Source organism: Xenopus laevis, chromosome 8L (assembly GCF_017654675.1).
Source record: "Xenopus laevis strain J_2021 chromosome 8L, Xenopus_laevis_v10.1, whole genome shotgun sequence".
NCBI lineage: Eukaryota > Metazoa > Chordata > Amphibia > Anura > Pipidae > Xenopus > Xenopus laevis.
In genome coordinates this window covers 79,568,611-79,595,150 of record NC_054385.1, presented here as the reverse complement: position 1 = coordinate 79,595,150, position 26,540 = coordinate 79,568,611, and the positions used below count along the sequence as shown (strand labels likewise).

Genomic DNA, 26,540 nt, shown 5'->3' with positions numbered 1-26,540 from the left:
GAAGGTGTACGAACACATATATGTGGGATCTGGGGTTTTCCGGATAACCGATCGTTCTGTAATTTGGATCTTCATACCTTAAGTCTACTAGAAAATCATGTAAACATTAAAGAAACCCAATAGTCTGATTTTTGCTTCCAACAGAATTAAATATACCTTAGATTGGATCAAGTAAAATGTACTGTTTTATTATTAAAATGGAGTCTATGGAAGACAGCCTTTCTGTAATTCAGAGCTTTCTGGATAACGGGCTTCTGGATAACAGATGCAATACTGTACATATACCTTTTTTTCTTTCCTTGATTAAAATGCTAGCATATCACTCAGTATCTCTGATGTAAGCTCTTCTCAAACTGGTTATCTCAAATATATAGGCCAGGAAAGAATGAGACCAATGTGGTTAAAGCAACTCTCTAAGGAATATGTCCCATTACCTTATATTTGTCTGTATTAAAATGCAGATGCACAGTCTTCCATTTAGACACAGATAAAACAACTGTGCACATGAGCAAGTGCTATAACTGGGATCTTGCAACTGTAACAAAATTAATATAAAATGTCCTAAATGATACCTGTAATAGAATCTGGGGGTGTTATACAATATTAGACATTTGCTTCACGTCTGGAAACCAATAGAAATCAATCGGATGTTAGTTCTCACACAAAAGGCCTGTGGCTTGGTTGATATGTGATTTTATGTGTGCCATAATTTTTCATTTGATTTTGTGCAAGATATGAATCAGTCACAGACATCTGGGTTCACTAGAGACACTTGCTCTGTAAGCAGGGTGCCATAGACACTGTGATTCCAGGAGAACAAAACAGGCAATGACTGCAAGAGGCTTCAGGCATTTTGATTACTATGATTTTTCTGACTACAGGAATTTAAACACTTGGAATAATATTACATGAAATCTAGATGCACACTACTTGATTCAAAGCAAGCAACTTTTGACCAGAATATGATCCTTGTTTCAAGTGTGAGCCATCCTCCTTAGAGCTTTGGAAGCCCAACTCAGATCATTGAGAACACTGGAAAACTGGACAACCTGAAACTGTACAGGCCCACACTGTACAAAATTGTATAAATATCTGGGGGTATTACATCTTAAAGGGGAACTTTCACAAAAATAAAAATGTAATATAACCTTCAGAATACTGAAATAAGAAACTTTCTAAATACAACCAATTAAAAATTCTATACTGTTTCTGAAATAATCAAGTTTATGTTCACTATCCCTTTCTCAGCATCTGTTTCTCTTCATTCTCTCTTCTTGTTAGAAGTTCCAATATATCTTATAGGGGGCTCCTTTTGCCTAGAAGATGTATTAGAGCGCACTCTATTAAAATCACCAAATACTGTCTCTCTACATGCAGAATTTGTGCAAAAGGCAGTTATTTTGTTAGATTTTGTTTGCACTGGAATAATCTATTTGAGGGAGCTCTAATTCATTTGCTAGGAAAGGAACCCCCCCCTATAAGGGCTAGTCCGCACGGGGAGATAGCGACGCGTTTGCGGTCGCGGCAACAAATCGCCGCGACAGTCGCCGCGACCGGCGCAGGCGACAGTTTTGTATGGGCGCCTATGTAAAAACGCCTGTGCTAACCACACGAGGCGATGCGCTTTTCAACAGTCGCCTGAAAATGCCTCGCCAGGCTTTTTCAGGCGACTGTTGAAAAGCGCATCGCCTCGTGTGGTTAGCACAGGCGTTTTTACATAGGCGCCCATACAAAACTGTCGCCTGCGCCGGTCGCGGCGACTGTCGCGGCGCTTTGTCGCCGCGACCGCAAACGCGTCGCTATCTCCCCGTGTGGACTAGCCCTAAGATTTATTGAATCTGTCAATGAATATCTGACACCCAACTCCTGAATAAAGAGAGAGAATAAGGAGAAAGAGATGCTGAGAGAGGTATAGTGATAATAGAAGATAATAGTGATTATTTCAGAAACTATTCAGAATTTTTAATTGATTGTACTTACATATAAGTTTCTTATTTCAGTATGCTGAAGCTTATATAAAATTTTCATTTTCGCTATAGTTCCCCTTTAAGAACCTTGCCAAACATGCAGATTGTTGCCCAACATGACCAGATGATAATAGACAGCAATGCAGGCTGTTGGATGAGGATCACATCAATGAGCCAATGCAGTCCTCATCCCAATAGGTGTTTTAAAGGGCAAACAGACTTTTTTATATTTAATTTTAAGATGCAGGTGTCTCACACAACACAGGGGCTTGACTCTTGTGGGCAGTGTTGGACTGGCCCCCCCGGCATACATGGAAAATTCCAGGTGGGCCCAGGTGTCAGTGGGCCCTCTTGCTTCTAAACATTTGGCCTATTCCATGGTCATTCCCTAATTCTTTATGGGAAAAAAGAGGCTTAATAATGGAAGAATAGAATATAAATAATAAAGATGTTAAGTGAGGAGAAGAGGAATAATAGTTTGGAAAGTGGACCAGCAGTCTAAGGTTTTCTGGTGGGCCCCTGGCATCCCAGTCTGACACTGTTTGTGAGTGACCTGTCTCCAGCGTCGGACTGGCCCACAGGGATACCAGGAAAAGTCCCGGTGGGCCCAGGTGTCAGTGGCCCTCATGCTGCTAGACATTTGGCCTATTTCATGGCCATTCCCTATTTCAATGAGAACTAATGTCTTAATAGATGGAATAATAGATTATAGTATTATAGTATGTAAAGAAAAGAGACTAGGAGAATAGAGATTGAGGGGCATGTTTACTAACATTGGAGATAAATATCTGGAGATATTTCTGGAGATGTTGCCCATGGCAACCAATCAGCAATTAAAAACAGACACCTATAAGTTAGAAAATAAAAGCAAAGATCTGATTGGTTGCTATGGGCAACATCTCCAGAAATCTCTCCAGATATTTATCTCCTGAGTGAGGAGAGGAATAATAATAGTACTGAGAGTGGGCCCTGGTCCAAGGTTACTTGGTGGGCCCCTGGTGTCCCAGTCCGACGCTGCCCGTCTCAGTGTAAGGATTTGCAGGTAATTCAGGTGAGATGAGCAGGAATGATTCAGGAATGTGGGTGCGAGGACAGGTCAGTAGGTGGGTGGGGGAGTAGGTGCCAGGGTTCCGTGTGTGTCGGGCGGGGAAGGGATTAGTGGATGCAGGTGTGGGCAGTATATACAGAACAGCCATTGGCGCATCATTTAATCCAAAAACAATGTGGCACGGGGTCGGGGACGCGGGAGAGGAATGTGCCAGGGATTGGGAACAGGTGTCAGTGCGCAGGTGGGAGTATGGCAGCAGTCGCAGAGGTGCTGGTGCTACAGATGTAGAGAGAAGAGCAGATACACCCGAGGACACGATAACCCCACGTAACCACAGCAGCACCATCGCCTCCGGCAGCAGAGGAGGGAGAGTGGCAGAACACGTGGAAGGTGCCCTCCTCCCCAGCCCGAGCCAAGTCCCCTGCGAGCAGGAGGAGGAGCCATTGGTCTCTCTGATCAGGTTTCAACACTTCCTCCGCCAACTTACCCGGACTGTGGCTGCGATTTGTTTCGGGGCTGCCTCTGTGCCCCAGCGCCCCACCAATGGCCGGCCACGAGTGGGACTGGTTTCAGCGGGAGGAGCTCATAGGGCAGATCAGTGACATCCGGGTACAAAACCTGCAAGGTAAGTGCCCCACGCGTGCCCAGTGCAGGGATGAAGGGGTCACGCCCATAGCTGTCCGCAGTGTTTAAGTATTTTTGCTTGTTGGCTTGGGCTTTAACGCTTTGAGCGGAGCGGCTGTTAACCATCCCATCCCCGGCATCATGCACATTGCACTTTGCCTGCTGAACAAGTGATTGTAGGGAGGGGGCGGATTGGGCTGCACATGGGAATGAAAACATCCCCGGTCTAAGGGCAGTTCGTGGGAAGTAGATCTATAGGAGAGAGCTCTGTATGTGTGTGTGTGTGTGTGTGTTGCTACGTGCCTGCAAGACTTCAGCATGCCAAGAGGTTCTGCAGCAGCTGAGATTATAGTGCTGTATTGGTGAGTGGACTCAGTTGGGAAGACGGATGGTTGAGCCTCTGACTAATAATGAAAATGAAGTGAAATTCCCTTGGCACAGACAGTTAACTCTTTGTACCCAGGACTGCTTGTTGCCAGCTGTTACACTCCTTGTGGCAACTGATTCTTGCCTGTGAATCGGTCAAGGGACTCATATCAGAGGATTCCATAATTATCATTCATGTATAATGACAACAGCACTCAAGTCTTCTCTTTAACCCCTAGAACCTGTCCCTGGTATGTGGAATGTACATATGACCAGCACATAACCAGCACACAACCAGCATCATTTGTATCACAATAATAACCTGAGCCCTCAGCATCTTCCTGACTGAATGGATCCCACTTGTATTTAGCACAGCAACACTTGCTTCTCATTTGATTGTCATTCCAACACAAACTATATTAATATTAATGGCATAAACATTGGTTTAGAACGAGTTGCATGTGTCATACCAATGACTATTTTCTATGGTACAAAAAAATATACTATTATTATAGAGGGCCATGTAGACCCTGCAGAAAACGTGACCTATTTTAAGTACCTTATCTTAGGTTAAGCATCCCTGGCCTGCATTTACCAATCTCCTTAGCTGCCACCAGATTTCCAAAATAGCCAAGCATATTTGTTGGATATGAGTGGGAACACCTCAACATATTTTTATTTATCATAAGTTAAACTAGTAATATAAGTTATAAGTTAACCTGATCATTTCTCAGTGTGAATGCTCAGCACACCAGTACTATGTATGGCGTAGCAGGACAGATTATCACAGTAGTAAATAGAGGAATGATGATTGGAGTCCTGGGGCAAAATTGCCTATGGTGGATTGTGGTTAAATTACAACTACAAGCACTACAGTTACTATACCTGTAATGTAGTGTACTAGACCTTCTATACTTAACATTCCACAGGTGAGCTCCTTCCCTTACCTCTTGCATTACTATGCGCACTGGTTCACAGAGAGACAGTCTTCATTAATTATCTTGTTATAGGGGTTGTTCACCTTAAAATGAACTTTTAGTATGATGTAGCAAGTGATATTCCGAGACATGTTGCAACTAAAATTAAATAACATTTTTTTTAATATTTTTGGTTTCTGAGTTATTTAGCTTTTTATTCAGCAGCTCTCCAGTTTGTAATTTCAGCAATCTGGTTGCTAGGGCCCAAATTACCCTAGCAACCTTGCACTGTTTTAAATAAGAGATTGGAATATGAATAGGGAAGGGCCTGGATAGAAAGATGTGTACAGATATGGCACCTGTTAACCAAAATGCTGGGGACTTTCCATAATTTGGATCTTCATACCTTAATTCTAGTAAGAATACAATTTAAACATTAAATAAACTCAATAGGATGGTTTTGCTTCCAATAATGATTAATTATATCTTAGTTTGGAGCAAATACAAGTTACTGTTTTATTATTACAGAGAAAAAGAAAATCATTTTTTAAAAATTTGGATAAAATGGAGTCTATGGGAGACAGCCTTTCCATAATTTGGAGCTTTCTGGATAATGGGTTTCTGGATAATAGATCCCATACCTGTAATAAAAAGTAGCATTACCAATACCTTTGTAGCCGTGCAGAGCATTTGTTTTTTAGATGGGGTCAGTGACCCCTTGTTTGAAAGCTGGAGAGAGTCAGAAGAAGAAGGCAAATAATTAAAAAACAATAAAAAAGAAAAAATTAAACCCAATTGAAAAGTTGCTTAGAATTAGCCATTCTATAACTTTCTAAGAACTTAATCGTGAACCATCATTTGATATAGAGCTAAACCAATTTTTAGGGTTGATATCTGCTTCTATGGGTCCTAGCCACCAATATGTTTTAATGGGGGGGCCTGGCCACAAATGTTTTTTATGGGGGGCCCTGACCACCAATATCTTTTTATTAACATGTGGGAACCCTAGCCACCAATATATATATATTTTTTTTACTGTGTGGTGGGCGGGGCGGACCTGTAGGTGGGGCTTGCAGGGGGCTCAGGCCAGGGGGCCCAGGAAATTTTGTTGTATGGGGCCCTGCGATTTCTGATGGCGGTCCTGCTTGCATGCATATTTTTTTTATTATGAAAAAAAATTTTTTACAAGGCAAAATCTGAAACTGAAAGTAAATTCACATTCTGTTTCCTGTTCTTCCAGCAGAATAAAAACAAAGTAGTAGTCCACTTGGCCTCTGAAGCTAATTCTTATTTCACAACCTAAGAAAGGCTGCAACTAAGCAAAATTAGGGGTTTGTTTACAAAGAATTGTTGATTTATTTTGACTTGTGCTCATTGTTGCACAGGAAGTAGAATGTTGCCCTGTTTAGTGCAATAAATAATTAAAACCATAGATATTTCCTAGATAAAACTATTTACTGAACAGTTGTTGGAAAAGATAGTGAATAATGACTTTGCTCCATTATAACTCCACCTCCACCTTGAATAAACATGTTAGCAGGTTGTTTGTCTCTCCTGAAAGTGACTCCTTGTGTTCAAAGCTTTAATCTCTTAAACCTGAGTCAGTTTCATATTGGAACTCTATGAGGCAGATTGATCAAATACAAAACTGTGCAGTTTCATATTTTTGCATTTTTCGAACACTAATGGCACTGATGGAGAGTGGGGGAATCTGAATTATCTGGACTACTATAAACAGTATTATGACTTACATCTTTTCTTTTGCTGATGCAGGCAACAGTTGCCTCCCACATTGTTGCATTAACAAATAATGTCTCAAGGGTAGGATTTTGGTAGCTTTGTGCACCTGTTATCAGGTTCACAACAACATCAACTACATTGTCCTGTAATATATCATACTTTATTATTAAATGCACTGTAAAATCCTGCACCAAAACTCCTGGGCTAAATGCCTATTATGTACATAACCTAAACTTTATACTCGAGTGTTGTTATATAGACATAAATGTGCATTAATGCACACAAGCAATTGTACTGGGACAGAGCCGATAAGTTTGTCTACAGAAGACACACTACAGGAGACCCCTCATGTAAATGAATATATGATATGTGGGCATCTCGATCAATGCTATAATGCCTGACCCATAGGTGGACTGCACACATCAGCCTGCCCCAGATACCCACTGGAGTTGTTGATATCTTTGTAATTAGGTCAAGAAAATCTTGCTGAACCAAATAAAAAGGTATAAATAGACATTATTATTATTATGGCTGAGCTGCAGAACTCACTTTCTAGTGTCATTCCTTTGCCCAGTCAATCAGAACAAATAGGAGACTTGAAGTGACAAGTGAAATATAAATGCTATAACTGCTGCTGCTGGCAAAAGAATTTCTTATTCTAGTACACTTATAAAGTGCTAATGTGTTTTTAGCCTTATGCAGTACAGTTGGCAGTAAAGACAATCGATGTAGCAACCCGAAGACAAGAGGTCGGTTGGCAATGTTTCGAAGTCTTTACAAGCCAGAAGGCTCCTCAAACCCTCCAGGTTTTTGTATAATGAAAAATGGTTTAAATGCTATTTTTAAATGTAATTGCTTGTTTATCCCTTTCTAGTCTATGGCTTTGACTCTTGAAACAATGAAGCAGTTCTCCTCTAGGCCTGTTAATCAACTGGCTTTTGCTACATTGTTTAGGTTAGAACCACTAATGAACACAATATAAACAGATAGACAGCTACTGCTTTCAATAGCAATTACATTTACAAATAACTGTCTCACTCCTGTAGTTGCAGGGATATCCCAGACAGCAAATAAGCATTCACCCCCAACTTTCATTCTGGCTGGTCTTCAGGCTGCCCTTCCTTCCAGTATTTTGAGCTGACAGTTTGGATACCACTGGCTGTATCACACACACGGACATATATATGTTGCATATACAGTATATGTGTACAGTGAAGTAGGTATTGTTAATATATATTAACTTTTTTTTAAACAAAATATCAACAAATATTCTAGTGCAAATTTCATTTCAATTTAATCGAAATGCAGACCATGCCTTGCACTGATATATATCAGTGCAAGATGCATGGTCTGTATTTCAATTTAATTTAAATGAAATTTGCACTAAAATATTTGTTGATATTTTGTTAAAAATATGTGGAACCTGCCATCCACTTTGCTTTGCAGATTCCAGAGGTATATCTCTTATGATAACATTTTGGAGAGAGGTCATATATTTTTCATAATAAACATGATTCAAAAGCTTGGTTTTTTTATTATACATATACAGTATATAAACCAGCAACTTGCACAGCAGAGAGTATTCAGAGAAATGAAGCTACAAATCCTGGGGCAGGGCAGCACATAACCTACCCTGAGGCTGAGAATGTCTGGCCCTTCCGAGATACATTCAGGAAGCCTGTGACCTGCACCATGGGGATTATGGAGATAAAGCAAGACAAAGCTGGAGGAAGGAACAGAAAACAAAATTTGAGGAGAGAAAAAAAAAAAAGTCAACATTTTCAAATAATTCTTCCTGCTTTGCTGGCAAAATAAATAGGATGGGCATGTTGTGAATAGCTAACATGGTGCCATTCCTAATAGAGCTCTCTGTTAAGAGGCATGTTTTTGTCATGGTGCTGCAGACATCTTAGCTCAAGGAACGGGTTGTCGCTGATCTTGTGTGCAGATTCTTCCTCTTTGCAGACTAAATAATAACAAATACAATTTTTAAATTCTGTTTTGGTAACAAAAAGATATTTGGTGACATTGCTGTGTAGGCAGTATATGCCTCACTGGCTTTCCTGTTTATTCATACAGGTGCGCTGTCATCCTATAGATGTGCTGGTTTGCTGCTCAGTGCAGCCTATAATAAAACTTCATTGCAGGCTGAATGTCCATAGGTAACACATGAATAATATAACTACTTTGTTTTTAGGATAAAAATGAAGTCATATTAAATTGCTTTAATGTGTTAATTCCATGGCTCTTAATAGATGGATAGAGACATGAGACTCCCACATGATAATAGACTTAAGATGGTCATACACGTGCCAATATAAGCTGCATATCGGGGAGAGATCTGCTCGTTTGGTAACCTCGCCAAATGAGCGGATCTCTTCCTTAATATCGATAGATTCTGTTCATACCCCTTCCACTCCTAGGATGCATGACACAGAGATGGGCTTTAGTGGCCTTCCCACAAATGTGGGCCTGTCTGCACCCCATGCATCCTCCTGAAATGGGACAATTCATTTTCAAGTATGCAAATCGTTAAGCAGCCACACTCTAAAGTATTTCTATATATTTATATATATGTATGCCTTTTCTTCCAGTCTTCAAAGGGGATGTCCACCTTTTGCAAAGTCCTACCACATTGTTAGAACTTTGCAAAATAAATACAATACAAATACAATACAAATGTCAAAAATAAATGCCTCCTTAGTAAAATAATGATAAGTGATTTACCCAGTTCTTGGTTCAGTGCAGATGCAGCTATGGCTGGCAGGCAGAGAGTCAGTTTAAAAAGAGACATTAAGGGGCCGATTCACTAAATTCGAGTGAAGGATTTGAAGTAAAAAAACTTCGAATTTCGAAGTATTTTTTGGGCTACTTCGACCATCGAATGGGCTACTTCGACCTTCGACTACAACTACGACTTCGAATCGAAGGATTCGAACTAAAAATCGTTCAACTATTCAACCATTCGATAGTCGAAGTACTGTCTCTTTAAAAAAAACTTCGACCTCCTAGTTCGGCAGCTAAAAGCTACCGAAGTCAATGTTAGCCTATGGGGAAGGTCCCCATAGGCTTTCCTAAGTTTTTTTGATCGAAGGATATTCCTTCGATCGTTGGATTAAAATCCTTCGAATCAGTATTTGCGCTAAATCCTTCAACTTCGATATTCGAAGTCGAAGGATTTCAATTCCTAGTCGAATATCGAGGGTTATTTAACCCTCGATATTCGACCCTTAATGAATCAGCCCCTAAGTGCTACTGCTCACGTCTGGGCTGTCGTCATGTAATGTTAACCTGACTGGCTGGCAACATATGCAAATGAACAATTTAGCGCCCCTCTCTTTGTGTGAATAGTGGAAAAGGGGGTCAGAGATCCCCTCCCCAAGAGGGATAAACCAACCTGGAGGATCAGGTAGACCCATATTTTTAAGAGATTATACTGTATATATACATTCTTCTTTTGCTTTTTACTGTAGTGTAGACAGTATTTTTTCATTTTAACTTCTTCTGTTGTATTGCTTCTGTATTGATTTAAATAATTTTTTTACACAGTTCCCTAGTTTATATTCCAAGTACTTTTTAGTTTCTAGAGTCATTTTTTTCTCCTAGCACCCAGCCACTTGAATTAAAGGGGATTTCCACCTTTGGCAAAGTCCTGCCAAAATTTTACCCAATATAATTCTTTTAAAAAATGATAGGTCTTTTATTATTATAAATCATTTAACTAAGTGCCTACCCGATCCTCCAGGTTGGGCTTTCTGAATGTAAAAGGTAATAGCTTCTGCACATGCTCGGTCATTTCCATTATTTATATGCATACATTTCCATCCAATTACTTGCACTATGCAAAGCAATGACATCAGCTTGGGCATACACAGTAGTGTGTTTTATCTATGCTGTCTCTCTCTCCCTGTGCCCATCAATGCATCTGCACTGAACCCAGAATTCATTTATGAAGGAAGCATTTTTTAAAAAAATCTTTTTTAAATGTTTGGAGAAGTTCTTGTTTTGCACCATAGTACCACTGTGGTAGGACTTTGCAAAAGGCGGGCCTCCCCATGAACTTCCCTTTGTAGAAAAATAGAACTCATGGTTGGATTTCTACTCACCACATTACAGCTTATATTTTGGAATTACAAAGGTTCATTTTTTTCCTGGCTAGGAAGATTAAAGCAGTGCCTGTGGTCAGTACAGTTATTAATGCAGATTCCAAGTTAAATATTAAGTCTAGAATCAAAAATGCATTGAACAGGCACATCACGTCCAAGCAGCTCCTGATAGCTCAACCATTTGTATACTATGTGCTTAGCCACGGCATAGGTTATAAAATAATATTTCCATACGTATGGCAGCTGTGTAAACATATTCAATATTAGCTTCATTTTTCTCTTTCCTATTGTTTATTCATTCCTCCATTGTAAATTATTGGAGATACACTGCAGGTTCATGCTCATAATTTCATTTTACAGACACAGTGAATCAAGGACGATTTATACTTTGGCAAATCTCTCCATAACAAACTCAGCATGACTGATGTATTTTTGGGTCTAGAATTCACTGAGAATACACTGATATAATAAACATTTGTGGTTGGATCTGAAACTCACAGGGACTATACTAGTTTACCTCTTCTGCTTGAGTCACTGAGACTGCGCTGGGGTAATAATCTTTTGCCTTTGGGTCTGATATCGACTCATGGTAAAATGGTATAATTATTCTTTGTGTGCAATGTGGTATGTTTCTATAAATTCAACTTTACAGCAAACCATGTGTTAAAGGGGAACTGGTACAACTAAAAATACACAGAAACTGTAGTGACTGATTAATAAACATGTTTCACAAACAATTCATGTTCTTCAAGAGTTAGGGCTCTTATACATAGTAGTTTTTACATGTCTTCCCGTGGGGTACGTTTTTTTGTTTTACATGATATGTAAATAGAGCTGATGCTTTGCTATTGTCTAGTATCGACAGCACCACAATAAACGGCTGAACACAGGTGAGATGCTACATATATTGTCTCACCTGCATTGGCAGTTCAGTGCTGTAGGTACTGTCATTATAGGATTAAATAGGGTCTTTTAAGGCATGCTTTCCCATAAAGTCAAACACATAAAAAAGCCACTGCACAGTAACACATTAAGAACTTCTTATGTGTAAAAGCAATTAGGCCAAGGGCACACTGGGCTGATTCTCAGTAGATAAACACATAATGAGTATTAGCTCCTGCGCTTTCTGTGCATGCACGCAGAACTGTGTTGTCGACGCTGAACTCTGCTCCAAGCGCCAAGTTCACAATTGTCTGAACTCAGATGTATTATTTTTGCTCCACTCTCTTCCAGTGCAAAACATTTTTTATGGCAAAAAGTTGGAGTAAGTTAATTTGCAAGTTTAACTCGTTCTGAATCTGAAGTTATTAACTCCAGCAAATTGGAATTAATAACTCCAAAAAACTTCCACCAATGTCAAATTGATGTAAGTTGTTCTCCAGATTTGTATGGAGAAAGTTGCATTCTGGAACAAGCACAGATATACAAAGAGCAAAGCCATGTCATCAGTGTACCCAGGTCACTATAAGGTGTATTCATTTCTAGGGGTTAGAAAAAAAAACACCCACTCATAGCTTATATATATATATATATATATATATATATATATATATATATATATATATATATATATATATATATATATTTATATATATATATTTATATATATATATATATATATATATATATATATATATATATATATATATATATATATATATATGAATATACAGTACTCAGTTGTCTGCAATGAAATTTATGGATTCTTATTTGTGTCTGTCACAAAACAGAGCTGATATAAACATGCAATTATAGTCCCTTGGCTGCTGAAGGTAATTTGAAGGATGTGGTGGTAATTAAGGGGCAGGTTGTTTGGCTTCTGAGATGGTGTTAAATAGTGTTGTGATCTAAAATTCTGCAAACTAAAAAGGAAACAAAATCTTTTTTTTTTTTAAAGAGCTAAATTAAGCTAAATTTCAATGCAGCATAAAAAATGTTTCTGATGGGCTACTAAAAAAAGGATAATGCATATTTCCTTAAAATTCTCATATACCCAAACTATTGTCCGGATACAGTGATGATACAGTCCAGCTTACAATCCCTTCCTGTTCCATGGTTACAAAGAAAGCACTGCAGATTTTCTTTATATTAATTTCACTCTGAAATGCCACCTATATACAGGTGCCCTTATACTATTTAAAGTCTAGCTAGCATTTCTAATCACTGTACTGATTTTATAAGAGAAAAAAAGCAGTATAATACTTGCACTGTGCAATTTTCTCTCTGTAAACCAATGCTGTCCTTATCATGTAGTGGGACGATTATTTCTCATGCAGCATGTTTGAGGCCTAATTAATTTAAAATAATGATGTTATACAGTAAAGTCTATGGAGCCTTTGAGCAGACCATAAAAATCCATTGGATGCCAAAATACACCCCACATGGGCCTCCAGTTGGACAGCTCTGATGTAAACAAAGTGGCTACATTACTAATAGAGTGCAAAGTGCTGTTCAAAATTTGGATTTAAATCATTATTATAATAGAATTCCCAGAATTGTAGCATGTCTACAACTTGCCTGCAATGCACCAATAGGGGTGCAAATTGCACCCTTATTGGTGCATCTCAAAGTAGGGCAGATGCAAGCAACATCAGAGTCTCTTGGTATTAAGGTGACAATATACTATAAGATCTGCTAATTTTTTTCGTTTAGAGTCATATCTATGAAACGGTGAAATCTAACATTTACGCATTGATAAATACGATTCTATAAATCCCATATGGATGAATAGAAAGTGGGTGAGTTTTTCTGTGGTGAGCTCTAATCTCACACTTTGAAAAGTCTGCCCCCTAAATGTCTCCCTGGAATGCTCTGATTTATATGGAACAACATGGTTCTTAATGGTTCTAATATTTGTATGTTGTACAATAGTAGGCACATTGTTTTTGGTATACCAACCTGTATTACTATACACCATTTAAAGCCTTTTCTTCTGAGTGGTGGTTACATTTTTGAGCACAATTTAGGTAAAGTTGGTGTCTTATTCATTTTAGTCTGCAATTTATATCCCTGATATAAATCGGTGCTATATAAATAAATGATGATATATATAGTAATATAGATGCCTGTAGCTACTAAGTGAACCAGTTTTTCTTAGTGATTCATTTGTGCTTTTCATAGTAACCATTCCATTGTTTATCTGTCTTGTCGCAGATTTAGCAATATTAACTCTGGTGCTGGGTTAAGGAGGTATATTATTGGTTTATGCAGTCTGGGAAAGGGATCAAAGGACATTTGATTTATCATTTACAGACCTATCAAATACATATCCTGTGTACTTTGGGCCAAATGAATACATATAGAAACGCATGTTACAAAATGTCAATAACTTGCCCTTGCAGTGTTACCTATTTTTAGGCAGATGTACAATTGTGTCATTGTGAGTTCTTTCTTGAATTTGCATGTCAGTAGAAATATTCTATTTATAAATCCACTAGACTATTAAATTCCCTTTATATTTGTATAATAGAAATACAGATATTTAGAGGCAAGGACAAAATCTCAAGCTTCTGTGAAGGTAATGCTGATTCAGCTTGAAAGTTTAATATTGCCAATAGCACAATCAAATTGTAACCAAATTGTATGCTTGTATATGCAAGTTGTGTAGTGCCATCACTGTATATGTTGGACATTAAATTAATATTGTTTCACATTTTACCAAGATATAATCAGGTTTTTTATATCTGTGGCTTGGTCAGTGAAAGATTAGTAAACTGGGTTTAGTGATACAGTAAAATTACTGTTGGTTGAGTGATGTGTTGAACCAGACTGTTTTGTGTGAATATTCAATGATGAATCCGTTTGAAGAAAGCTATCTGTAAAAGCAAATAAATATTTTAAATATGCATCCCCAGTGGTTTTGTACCATGTTTGGCTTGACATCTCATTAGAATTCTGGTCTTGTTATAAACCATCTCAATTTATTATTTCTCAGGTTGTGCTACTTTTGTTAAACAGTCCGCAAGAATCATCATATAGTAGCATTTATTAGCCTCCTAGATGTGCCTTTTTGTTACCCACCCATTTTTGGGGTAGGAACCTTGTTCCTTCTCTCCTAGCACATGGCAATGTTTGTAAATCTGTGTTTTGATATTTTTACTTTTTTGCAATATTTGTTTTATTAGTACAGGTATAGGACCCGTTATCTGGAAACCTGTTATCCAGAAAGCTCTGAATTATGGAATGGCCATCAACCATAGACTTCATTTGAATCAAATAATTCAAAATGTAAAAAAAATATTTTATTTTTCTTTGTAATAAAACATTACCTTGTACTTGATCCCAACTGACTTATAATTAATTCTTACTGAAGCCAAAACAGTCCTATTGGGTTGAATTAATGTTTAAGTGATTTTTTTTGTAGACTTAAGGTATAGAGATCTAAATTATAGAAACACCTCTTATCTGGAAAACCCCAAGTCATTAGCATTCTGGATAACAGGTCCCAATAACTGTAATATAACTTGATAGCAAAAATGTGCATATACAAGTAACACTATATAAATACAATTATATATATATATATATATATATATATATATATATATATCTATATAGATATATATATATGTTATTTTATATATTTAAACAGAGTCCCGGGTGCTTCTCCCCAACCATTCAAATAGATATTATTTTTATTTTATTATATATTTATTATATATATTAATTGTTATTTTAATTGTAACATCTCTAAGAAATGGTGGGGAACCATATTCTCCTTTCTGTAAAATGTCCTTTAAAGGAAAACTATAGCTTGTCTATTTTACAGTGTGTGTTTTCTCCAGGTTTTTATGTAAAATACAAGTGGAAATACAGTCTTTGTGCTCTTATGTGAAAGTAAAAATATAAAATCAGATCACGAGCACCTGTTTCTTTTTTTCTGTCTATGGAAGGTGACCTTGCATTACTGGCACAGCAAGAAAAGCATTCACTTTCCAAGTGTTCAAAAGACAAAAACAACAAAAAAAGAAATATCTCCAAATGAAAAAATCCCGTTTCACTCCTGCAAAGCATGATATGTTTATATATACATGAGGCATTGTCATGACTATTTTTTTTCTTATGCTAATAGTATAAGATATGTTGATATTGCCATGATACTTGTGTCTTAACTGCCAAGCAGAAAAGGGGTCTGATTTTTAGATATTAAAGGGTAAGTATAAATGACAATTGGATGTATTTATTAGAGTACTAAAATGTTTGTTTTGGAAATATATAGATAGTCAGCTTCCACCATGAATGAATGTCCCAGTAATGACATGTTTATATAGCCAAACTGCATAGTATTTGATTGGATGAGAAGATATCCAACTGATTTGCCTCAATCAGTTGACCATGGGACAACCCCACTCTGTCAGAGTCTAGCCTCCCTTCCGATAGGGATCATTGATCAACTAAGGTTCTCTTTTTAAAAAATCAACTCTAATAACAGCAACAACAACAACAACAATAATAATAACAATAATAATAAAGTGGCGACATGGGGTTGAGAGATCAAATTATGATTTCTTCTTTTACTGCAAGACTTCAAATCGTGCAGTGGTTTGATGTAATCAAAAATATGGCCTGACAACAACCACATTTCTAATGGGCAGCATAGGAACCATGATGATAAAGGACATGAGATGCTGCTTATTTTAGGTCATGCATACAACACAGTTATTTTGCCTTTATACTGATTCTGCTTTATTTTATTCAAGATAATTGATATACAAAGGTCCAAAAATAATAATTGGGCATAGTCTCATATATATACATTTTATATTTACACGCACTAAATACATTCTAAATCACTGCAAAATGGAAAATATGCACAGAAATGTGTACTAAACATCTACTTGGTATAATTTTATAGATGTTGAGTTTAAAAAAAGATAGTAAATCCAACCTATCGTCTAACTAATTCAGAAAATGAGGGAAAACAATCAAACTAAAGCTGTCTGTAATTTGTCTCAGAAAGAAAAAACTTCCATATTTATACATGGTGATTACATCTCGGCACGATTGCTTCGTCATTAGCCTTGCAGCTCTGGGTTGTTTGCTCAATCCTATCTGCAAGTAGATTGTACACTATATGTTCGACGTGTTTACATAGTTTTCTCCCATGTATGCTAGTTTTCTCCCATGCTATTTATAGGCAAGTTATCTGGCTTTTCTGATGAAAATGACCCAAGCTTGTGTAAATGTGCTACGGACTGATTGTAAGCTTCACTGGTGGCATATACTGTTGTGAATAATGTGCAATCCCCTCTAAATATCTGTGTAACATTTGTTGGTCTTATATAAATAAAGTATAATTATTAATATCCCCCCCAAAGGAAAAGTTATTCACTTGTAAGTCCAAGTGATGCACCCCCCAGTGCACTAATTTTGGGCTTTGGGCTGGTGCTGCTCTTTGCTAAAAAACACACAAGTACAGGGTCTATTATCACGCCTGCCTGGGATCTACAATTCGTTTTTCTATTCAATGGGGTTTGCGGTCCAGATCGGAACCCCCACTGAATAACAATTTCCTGGTTCTTAAAGTGCCTTATCTCTAATGGGTACGATTCCACTTTGGTCATCCTTTCCTTCATAATTGAGACCTTCAATACCCTTTATCAACTTAAGCTGGCCATAGACGCAAAGCAGGGCCAGAACTAGGGGTAGGCAGAAGAGGCACGTGCCTAGGGCGCAAATGTGGAGGGGCGCCAGGCACCATACCTCTTTTGCCACCTTACACTTCTTTCCCTGCCTGTGAGAGCAATCGGCACTTCCTATAAATGTGCGCTCTTCTGCGCATGCATGCACTTCAGAAGGGGCGATGTAGTCAAAGCAGTTATCAGCAGCACAAACGTGAATATATTGTATCAAAACATTTCAAACAGGGCAAAGTTTCGGGCCACCCGGGCCCTTTATCAAGCAAGGGGCGATGTAGTCGGCCGGGTTGCCTTGGGCGCCTGGCTGACTTGGCCCGGCACTGACGCAAAGATCCGACATTTTTTGTCCGATGGAGATCGTCGTTTGGTCAATCGGACAGGTTAAAAGATTTCTGTCGGCTGTCGATAATATCTCTGCATGTATTGCCGATTGTACGATTTTCAGAGGGAGACTGTCACTAGCTTTTGTCGGACATAACTTTCGTACGATTGCTGTCAGGGGCAGAACATTGTCTGATCTGTTCTTTTGTACTTTATTTGATCGGAATGGTAAGTGGCAGGTCGGGAGATGGGGAAATTCTATTGTACAATGATTCATACGAACGGATCTTTGCATCTATGGCCAGCTTTAGCCAGGGGTGAATTCAAGAATAGATTACCCTAGGCTATAGCCTGAGTGATTAGGGGCCCATCAAGTTTTTTAAATTATTTTTTTTCTTTTTTTCTTTTAAAAAATGTATTTGAATCTGTGCTGCTGGGCCTAGTTCCAGTCAGATTAGTGCATGGTCTGTACCTGCTGGGAGAAGATTAGGCAGCCAGACAAAGCAAGACATGTGCGTGGCGTTTGCCCGAGCTCTCTAAGAAGCATCAGGTTCAGGTTCAGGGTTCAGTAACATTACTAGCACATACCAAACCTGATGCGTGTTAGAGAGCTCAGGCGCATGCACTTTGCATTGTCTGGCTGCCTAATCATCTGCCAGCAGGTTCCGACTGTGCACCCATCCAAGGACCTCAACCCAGCAGTGCAGATAAGAATTTAAAAATAAAAAATAATAATTGAAAAAAGCTAGAACATGGGCCCCTTGTGTCCCCAGGTTCCCCGTGACCCTGATTAATAGGAACCTAGGGGCCTCACATCCTAATAATCTTCCACTGAACTTAGCCTCTCTAATTTGTACATAGTCTGTATATTGGGAGCGGGGACTACTATACAGCAGAACAGCAGACCCCATGGTCATAACTCCCCCAAAGCCTGCTGTATTGTAGCTACGTCACTGATCTTGATTATAATGTATCCTTGTTACCATCAGCCATCAGCCACCATCAGTCACTCTGTAGTAGGGCATGATAAGAGGAATGTACAAATGATATTAGGGCATGATAAGAGGAATGTACAAATGATATGTTGCTGCTGATTTGTCCCAGTTTTTGCAGCCATATTTTACCTAGATTGAAATAAGGAAATAGACCTTTCTGAAATATCATCTTACATTTACTTTAATAACCCTTTGCATGCCCTTATGTTTCCTGTAAACACATAGCAGTGTAGATCAAATAAAAAACCACTAACACCATCATCCTGATGGTCCTTTATGCTGGCACTGTGAAGTCTACAGCATGTGGCATGAAAAGTGTTAATGAATTGTTCTGTTTACCACCTGTGGCCTCAGCATGTTTGTGGTTTGCTGTGATTGTGAGGTCACTTAAAGTATTTGAAGTATCATCATGTACCATAAGGGTTAAAATGTTGGATCTTTTTTCATGCTGTGTTTATACTTCCTTTATTTTTCCCTTTAAATACTATCACCATAGCAACCTGCATCAGCAGACAAGTCCTGCTTAACATTTTGCTGAACGGAGGGCCATTATAGCAGAGCTGACTGCCGTCGTCCATAAATATAGTAATAATTGTTCTCAAGAGTGCTCTGTTACTGCTGGGAACCTATGATCAGCCGTGATTATGTGGGTGATGGTGTGTGTTGAATTCCGTCACTGTAGAATGTTTCCTGTTGCATTAATGTCATTATTATAGTTCATATTTAAAGTGCAAGTCCATCTCACATTGCTTTACGAAGGTAAATAGTAAGGGCTAGCAAATGGATGAAGTCAGGGTCAGATTTGTACATGGTCCTGCTCAGGAGATCTTACAATCTGCCAGTATACATGGATATGGTCACATTAATATGGCCAATTCTAAGCAACTTTTCAATTGGTCTTCATTGTTTATTTTCGATAGTTTCTGAAGTATTTGCCTACTTCTGTCTCTTAACAGCTTTCAAATGGGGGCCACTGACTCAAGTAGGGAAAAATTTGAGGCTACAATTTCTATTCAGGTGCTCTTCTATTCATATATCAGTCTCTCATTTGAACCCTAACTACAATAGATAGCTGGCAAATTACCAAAACGGAGATCTGATGAACAAAAAATGAAATAATTAAAAAACCACGATTTTGACGGCTTAACTCACAGTCCTGGATTGTTACTGAAATGTCCCGACTTTCTCTTTTATCTCCTGCACTGAACAGCCAGAAAAAGATACAGTTTCTAACTTAATGAGCTTTTGGCAGAGAGCCCAGAATACATGGAAGGTGCACTTCAATACTTTTACAATTTAAGATAAGCAAAGAAGCAATTGTAACAATTTAAGATAAGGAAGTCTCTTGGGGAAACTGAGAATAGCAGCTTAAAGGGCAATTCACCTTCATTAGCAAAACTGTAACAACACATAAAATGTGTTCAAACTTTCATAACCTGCCAAATTTTGGTTAATTGGGATGTGAACACAAAAATGGGCATGGTCAAAACATTTCACCGCGATCCACGCTGCAAATCTTTTGTCCCTCTTTCTATTTCCAAAATGTTGGGAGGTATGTCCCTTTAAAGGAAAACTATACCCCCCAAACAATGTAGGTCTCTATTAAAAGATACTGAGTAAAACAGCTCATGTGTAAAACCCTGCTTCATGTAAATGAACCATTATCATAATAATATACTTTTTTAGTAGTATGTGCCATTGGGTAATCATAAATAGAAAATTGCCATTTTAAAAAATAACGGCCGCCCCCTGAGATCGTACGATTCACTGTGTACACATACAAACCACATGTAAGGTCACATGAGCCAATTAACAGACAGAGTTCTGCCTTTTGCTTCCTCACTTCTTCCTGTTACAGTTAGTGTTGTAGTATTTCTGGTCAGGTGATCTCTGAGGCAGCACAGATAGAGTCACGAAATGGTGGTTCAAGGCAAGAGATGTAAAAGGGCAATATTTATGTAAATATATAATCCAGTTTGGTAAGATTCTTTAATATGTCATTCAATTTGATGTAAACTATCTGTTGCTTAAGTATTCATTTTGGGGGTATAGTTTTCCTTTAAGGGAAACATTTTTGATGTCCGATCTACAGTGTGACTGTGTAAACTAATTTATTCTGACATTACTTTTGAAAATCATTTACAAATAGAAGGAAAACACAGCCCTTCATTTAGATTCACGAAAGGCTGAACAATAAGGAACTTACAGGGCATAATGCCATTTATCACGAGCAGTGGCGTGGACCGAAGCGTACCTGCTGCTGCTGCTAATAAATTCCCCATTGGAGTGTTTAGTCACACAGTGTGTTATGCAGGTCACATTCTGGCTGTCCCCTGTCAAGGATTGTGGGAATACAATGTAATCAAACCCAGGCTGTGTTTACACACTTCTGCATGTTAACCTGCTGTGTGACAAGGGCCTTTTAGAGGTTAATTTGCCACTGAATGCTGTAGACAAACTGAAATGTGAGGCTACAGAAGATTGGAAAAGAAAACTATATCCTCAGAACAAATGCTGAACCAACTGATAATTCATATTATAATAAGCGAGCGATCAAAGAATTGTACCAAATTGATATATACATATTAATAAATATTGCCCTTTCACATCTTTAGCTTTTTGTGATGATCTTTGTCATCCGCTGATCACCTGACAGGAAACAGTGCACAATCTACCTTCAACCTGAAGTAGTATGGAACTAAAAGACATGCTTTAGCCCGTGTGTGTGTTTGCGCTTGCTTTGTGGCCTCATACAAGACAGAAGTTCTTTGTAAGGCTTTAGTAAACTGTATTTTTATGGAGACCTTTAGCCAGTTTCCTATCCATGAACAACAGACCTTAGTTTAGAAAGCAATCATTTGTCGGGCAATGTATACTGTGGCAAACTCCAATAGGTTACTACCTACCCCAACTATCCAGCATCTTACTAACCTCATCGTAAAAAACAAATTTGTCTAACATGACCTGTCATTCATAATACCATGCCAATTGCTTCTCATAATGCCATTCACCAGGACATAATTTAGCAACCCTTCAAATAACTTGCCCGCCAAAGATGTCAAACTTACTGGCCTATAAGTGCCAGGTTGAGATCGTAATCCCTTTTTAAATATTGTAATTATATCAGCTTTCCTCCAATCCATAGGTATTATATCAGATGAAAGTGAATCTGAGAAAATCAGAAGTAGAGGCCTGGCTAAGATTGAACTAAGAACTCAAAGTACATGTATTTATTGTATTCCATCTGGCCCTGGTCCCTTGTTCATATTTATTTTGAGTAAACTTTTATGTACCATATCCTATGCCAAACACTAATTGGATTGTATTGGATTGTATATACTGAAGAAATTAACTGATTCAGTACATTTGCCTCTTATGTATCTTTTATAAACAAATTATTTCCATAATTTAATGGAACTCAATGCTCACATTGAAAGGGAAAATACAATGAAACAAAAGTTTCACTTTTTTGTTGCGTTGTCAGCTGTTGAAAGGTTAGTAGCAGTTTTCCTCTGCTTAAGAATGTTTTTCCATTAGAAAGTAAAAAATAATAACACAGGCTTGCATTTTACATTCTATTTGCCTGCTTTGGCTGTGGACTGTGAGATAATGGATTGCCCCTGGCAGTATATGGGTTAATCGCTTCTCTGATGTTGTCCCAATTGCACTAATTGCTGTTACATAACACATTGTCTGTGCCAGAAATATTGTGCCTTTTATAGATTACCAGGATCCTGGGAGTTGCCCTAGTAACATTAGTTCATAATGTTCATAGAGGAAATTCAGGCTGTTGATTTGTCACTCCTTCGCCTAATAATTAATCCGGATGTGTAAATACTTTGGGTTGTGTTGAAAGCACATGGCAGCTAATTGTGTAGATACACGTTTCATGCATTGCAGGGTGTGGATAACCCTGCCTGTAAAATCTATGATTATATGCTCACATACAGCACAGAGCATGGGCTGGGCTTCTGCAGTAGCACATTATGAGTACAGGTGAAATCTAGATAAAAGAAAGCACACCTTAAATTCAATCACATCTGTCCTGTGGAAGGGAAGTATCGTGCTCTCCCTGCCTTGCAATGGATTACAGGAAATGGCGATTGGGTATGGAAATTTCTTAATTTTGTAAATGTTTCATATCAACATGATGTACCCAGATTTATAGAGATTAGGCCAATTATTCTACAGAACAAGTAAATAGAAGCGACAGCAGAGGCTACAATCATCTAGTGAGATCCTAACATTGCTTAGTGACTTAGTATTAGACTGATGCAAGATGCACCATGGCTAAAAACAATGTAATAATAGAGTGATTTATAATAATAGGCCGTATCTGCAAAATTCCACAACATGAGGTGCAGTCAGTGTATCTTACTTTTTCCAACATGTTGCTACAAATGCATGTCTGTAGGTGACAAAAGAGATCCACATAGATGGATAGCTGCTGCATCTTTAGGCATTTTTCTACTGAGATGGGTGACTGAGAAGAGTTATAAATAAATATAAGCTTTAAATAAACACATCAGAATATTCTTTAGCTCATGAAGTCACTACCTTTGCCTTCGCTGTATGTTTTGTCATTTACTTGGATGAAAAATTGCATTTAATTTTCTGTGTTCAGATCACAGTTTTTTTTGCCATTTGCATGCTATTAAATATTTATTCAGTCTCTCAGGATAAGGAGCATTTGTTGTGTGTTTGTGTGGCAGCTCAATGCATTAGCCCCAGCCAAATGCGTATAAGAAAAAACTCATTGTCAAGATGCTCACCACTAATTTCCATTAATGTTTAATATTGTTTTATAATCACTGGGGTTTGCAGTTTTATAATTATTTTTCCACAATAAAAAAAAGTCAATTTGCTGTGGACCCAAAGATTATTTGTAAATGGTATTTCTGAATTTCCTAATGTGACAAACACATACCATCAGATCCCAGGAAATATTTTCCTGTGTTGATGTGTAATAGTGCAATTATTTCTGTTGTGTTCTGAAGCTGAGCACAGTGGGAGATTGATGCATAAGTGTTGTTTTAATATGTTCTGGTGGGATTTATATAGGGGGGGGGACAGCAGCAGCAGGCTGTCAGAGAGTTGTAGTTGAGATATAGCTAGTTGCAGTAATAATGATAATGATCAAAGATACATAAATAAAGCAAGATGCAACAACCACCTTCAGAAACCTATGCAAATATTAGCTCTACAGCTTACACTTGTGTATTGCTGTTGTGAATGCAGTGCTTTGAACACTTATTCAGATGCTGTGTATGCTATTATTTTGTAGGTTTAGCATTTCCTTTATAGGGTAAAAAGTAATAGCTTGATAACTCAATGTCTTTGTATAAATAATACTATTCATTGTGTTATTACAAAAGTTTGCCACAATCTTGCACATTAAATCATTGATACGCCTTATTTCTTAAAGGAACAGTTCAGTATAAAAATTAAAACGAGGTAAATAGATAGGCTGTACAAAATAAAAAATGTTTCTAATATAGTTAGTTAGCCAAAATGTAATGTATAAAGGCTGGAGTGACTGGATGTCTAACATAATAACCAGAACACTACTTCCTGCTTTTCAGCTCTATAACTCTGAGTTAGTCAGCGACTTGAAGGGGGGCTACATGGGACATAACTGTTTAGTGAGTTTGCAATTGATCCTTAGCATTCAGCTCAGATTCAAAAGCAACAGTTATGACCCATGTGACTCTCCCTCAAGTCACTGATTGATTACTGCCTGGTAACCAATCAGTGGAAACCAAGAGAGTATTGTTATGGCTATTATATTAGACATCCAGTCACTCCAGCCTTTATACATTACATTTTTGACTAACTTGCTATATTAGAAACATTTTTTATATTACACAGCCTATCTATTTACCCACGTTTTAATTTTACACTGAACAATTCCTTTAATTATAGGCGAATAATGGGTTTTTGAGATTAGCTGCCTATCACTTTGCTAGAATTTGTTCTTCTTATCATAGAATCACGCAAGTTTTCTGATCTATACCAAATATTAGTATGGACAAGTCCTTTAGTGTGAGCATCTGTCTCATTTTCAGCTGTCAGCTTGCTTGTCTAAGCTGATCTCAGTCTATAACTATGTTAGCCAGTCTAAAAGCAATATACAGTAAATAAAGTGTCTCTTACTGCTGATTCTTTGCACCCACTGTGGTGGCCTGTCAAACACATACACTGGCACTAGTTGAATTGCTGGGCTGGCTTGAGATCACTGTGGAAACCAGAATGAAACTTGTGTGGGTGTGGGTATCTGGGTGTGGACAGCTTGTAGATATAATCCCTTATCGTGGTTAAATATGTCTGCTCTAAAAATAAAACAACTGGTTGAGTATTGCAATTATAAAATCTAGCTAGCTTCTCCCTCTCGTTTTTGGAGGCCTTATCTCTCCTCATCTTTTAGCCTAGGGGGTGTCCATTCTGTGGCGTGGGCATTATTGGAGAAATGACAGTTCAACAATAGAGAAAATGCTAATTTGCTCCCCTTTAGTAAAGTCTAAACAAAGTCGTGTTTTATGGCATCAGTGAAGCTCCTAAACCTGACTGTTTTGCCAACCTAACTGTCCCTTCTTAACCTGTCAGTTAGAGTTTCTAATGCTAAAGGACTCCTGCTGCACAAATATGGCAGCCCCTCATAGCGGAACAGGGTAGTAAGAAAGGTAATGTAAAAGCATCAGGCAAATACTTTTTTGGCAAAATTATAAATAGCATTCAAAGACAATGCTATGATAGATAATATTTATGATATCAGTATTTCTTTAATGTGAAAATCATAATCAGAACTTGACAAATCCTAGGGTGCCAGGTGGCCATGTGTTCAATCCAAAGCCATGGGATTTACCAAGATGAGCTTCTGTCTCCAGCTGCTGCTGAACTATGTAAAGGCACTCTCCCAAAGCAAACAGAATGTGCAGCCAAATGATAAATGTAAGGCATTAGACAATTAGCACTATTATGGATTGGCCAATTCTTATCCATATTCTCAACACCTTCTTCATGGTAGAATATACAAGTATTATTTTTCCTGAGTCGAGTTCCCCTCCAGAAACATATATCAGAATATGTAATTTGGGTGAGAATTCTTGGAATGATATCCCAGATGCTCTTCAGCTCCACCACTTTTGTGAATTCCCAGTAATTGTACTATGTGATATATGGCAACCTAAGGCATCCAAAACTATAAAGTCTGTGATCTTAATGCTGAGAAAAAAACACCCTTTTAAAAGGTCAGTTTGACAAGATCCATCATGTTTAATTACATTCCTCAAAATTACAGTTCCCTACGTACTTGTTAATGGACAGGTTTCAGTCTGAAGCTAAATGACTAAGGGGCAGATGTATCAAGGGTCGAATATCGAGGGTTAATTAACCCTCGATATTCAACTGCCGAATTAAAATCCTTCGACTTCGAATATCGAAGTCGAAGGATTTTGCGCAATTCGTTTGATCGAACGATCGAAGGAATAATCGTTCGATCAAACTATTAAATCCTTCAAATCAAATGATTCTAGGGATTTTAATCCATCGATCGAAGGAGTATCCTTCGATCAGAAAATTGTTAGCAAGCCTATGGGGACCTTCCCCATAGGCTAACATTGGCCTCGGTAGGTTTTAGGTGGTGAACTAGGGGGTCGAAGAAATTTTTAAAGAGACAGTACTTCGACTATCGAATAGTCGAACGATTTTTAGTTAGAATCGTTCGATTCGAAGGTCGTAGTCGAAGGTCGAAGTAGCCAATTCGATGGTCGAAGTAGCCAAAAAAAACATTCGGAATTCGAACTATTTTTCCTCTATTCC

The 26,540-nt window shown here is 38.0% G+C and overlaps 1 protein-coding gene across 3 annotated transcripts in view; it reads left to right on the top strand.

Annotated features, from left to right (window-relative positions):
• The first annotated feature begins 3,201 nt into the window (after positions 1-3,201).
• The window catches only part of clmn.L (calmin (calponin-like, transmembrane) L homeolog), a 69,388-nt gene continuing 46,049 nt past the window's right edge, over positions 3,202-26,540 (top strand). The window contains exon 1 of one of the 3 annotated variants that reach the window (XM_018230464.2): positions 3,202-3,640. In XM_018230464.2, the coding sequence (XP_018085953.1) occupies positions 3,559-3,640 (82 nt within the window). In that variant the 5' untranslated portion in view covers positions 3,202-3,558. Of the gene's footprint in view, positions 3,641-22,750; positions 22,830-26,540 lie in introns of those variants that run through there. The other 2 variants (XM_018230463.2, XM_041573024.1) reach the window with 2 other exon arrangements.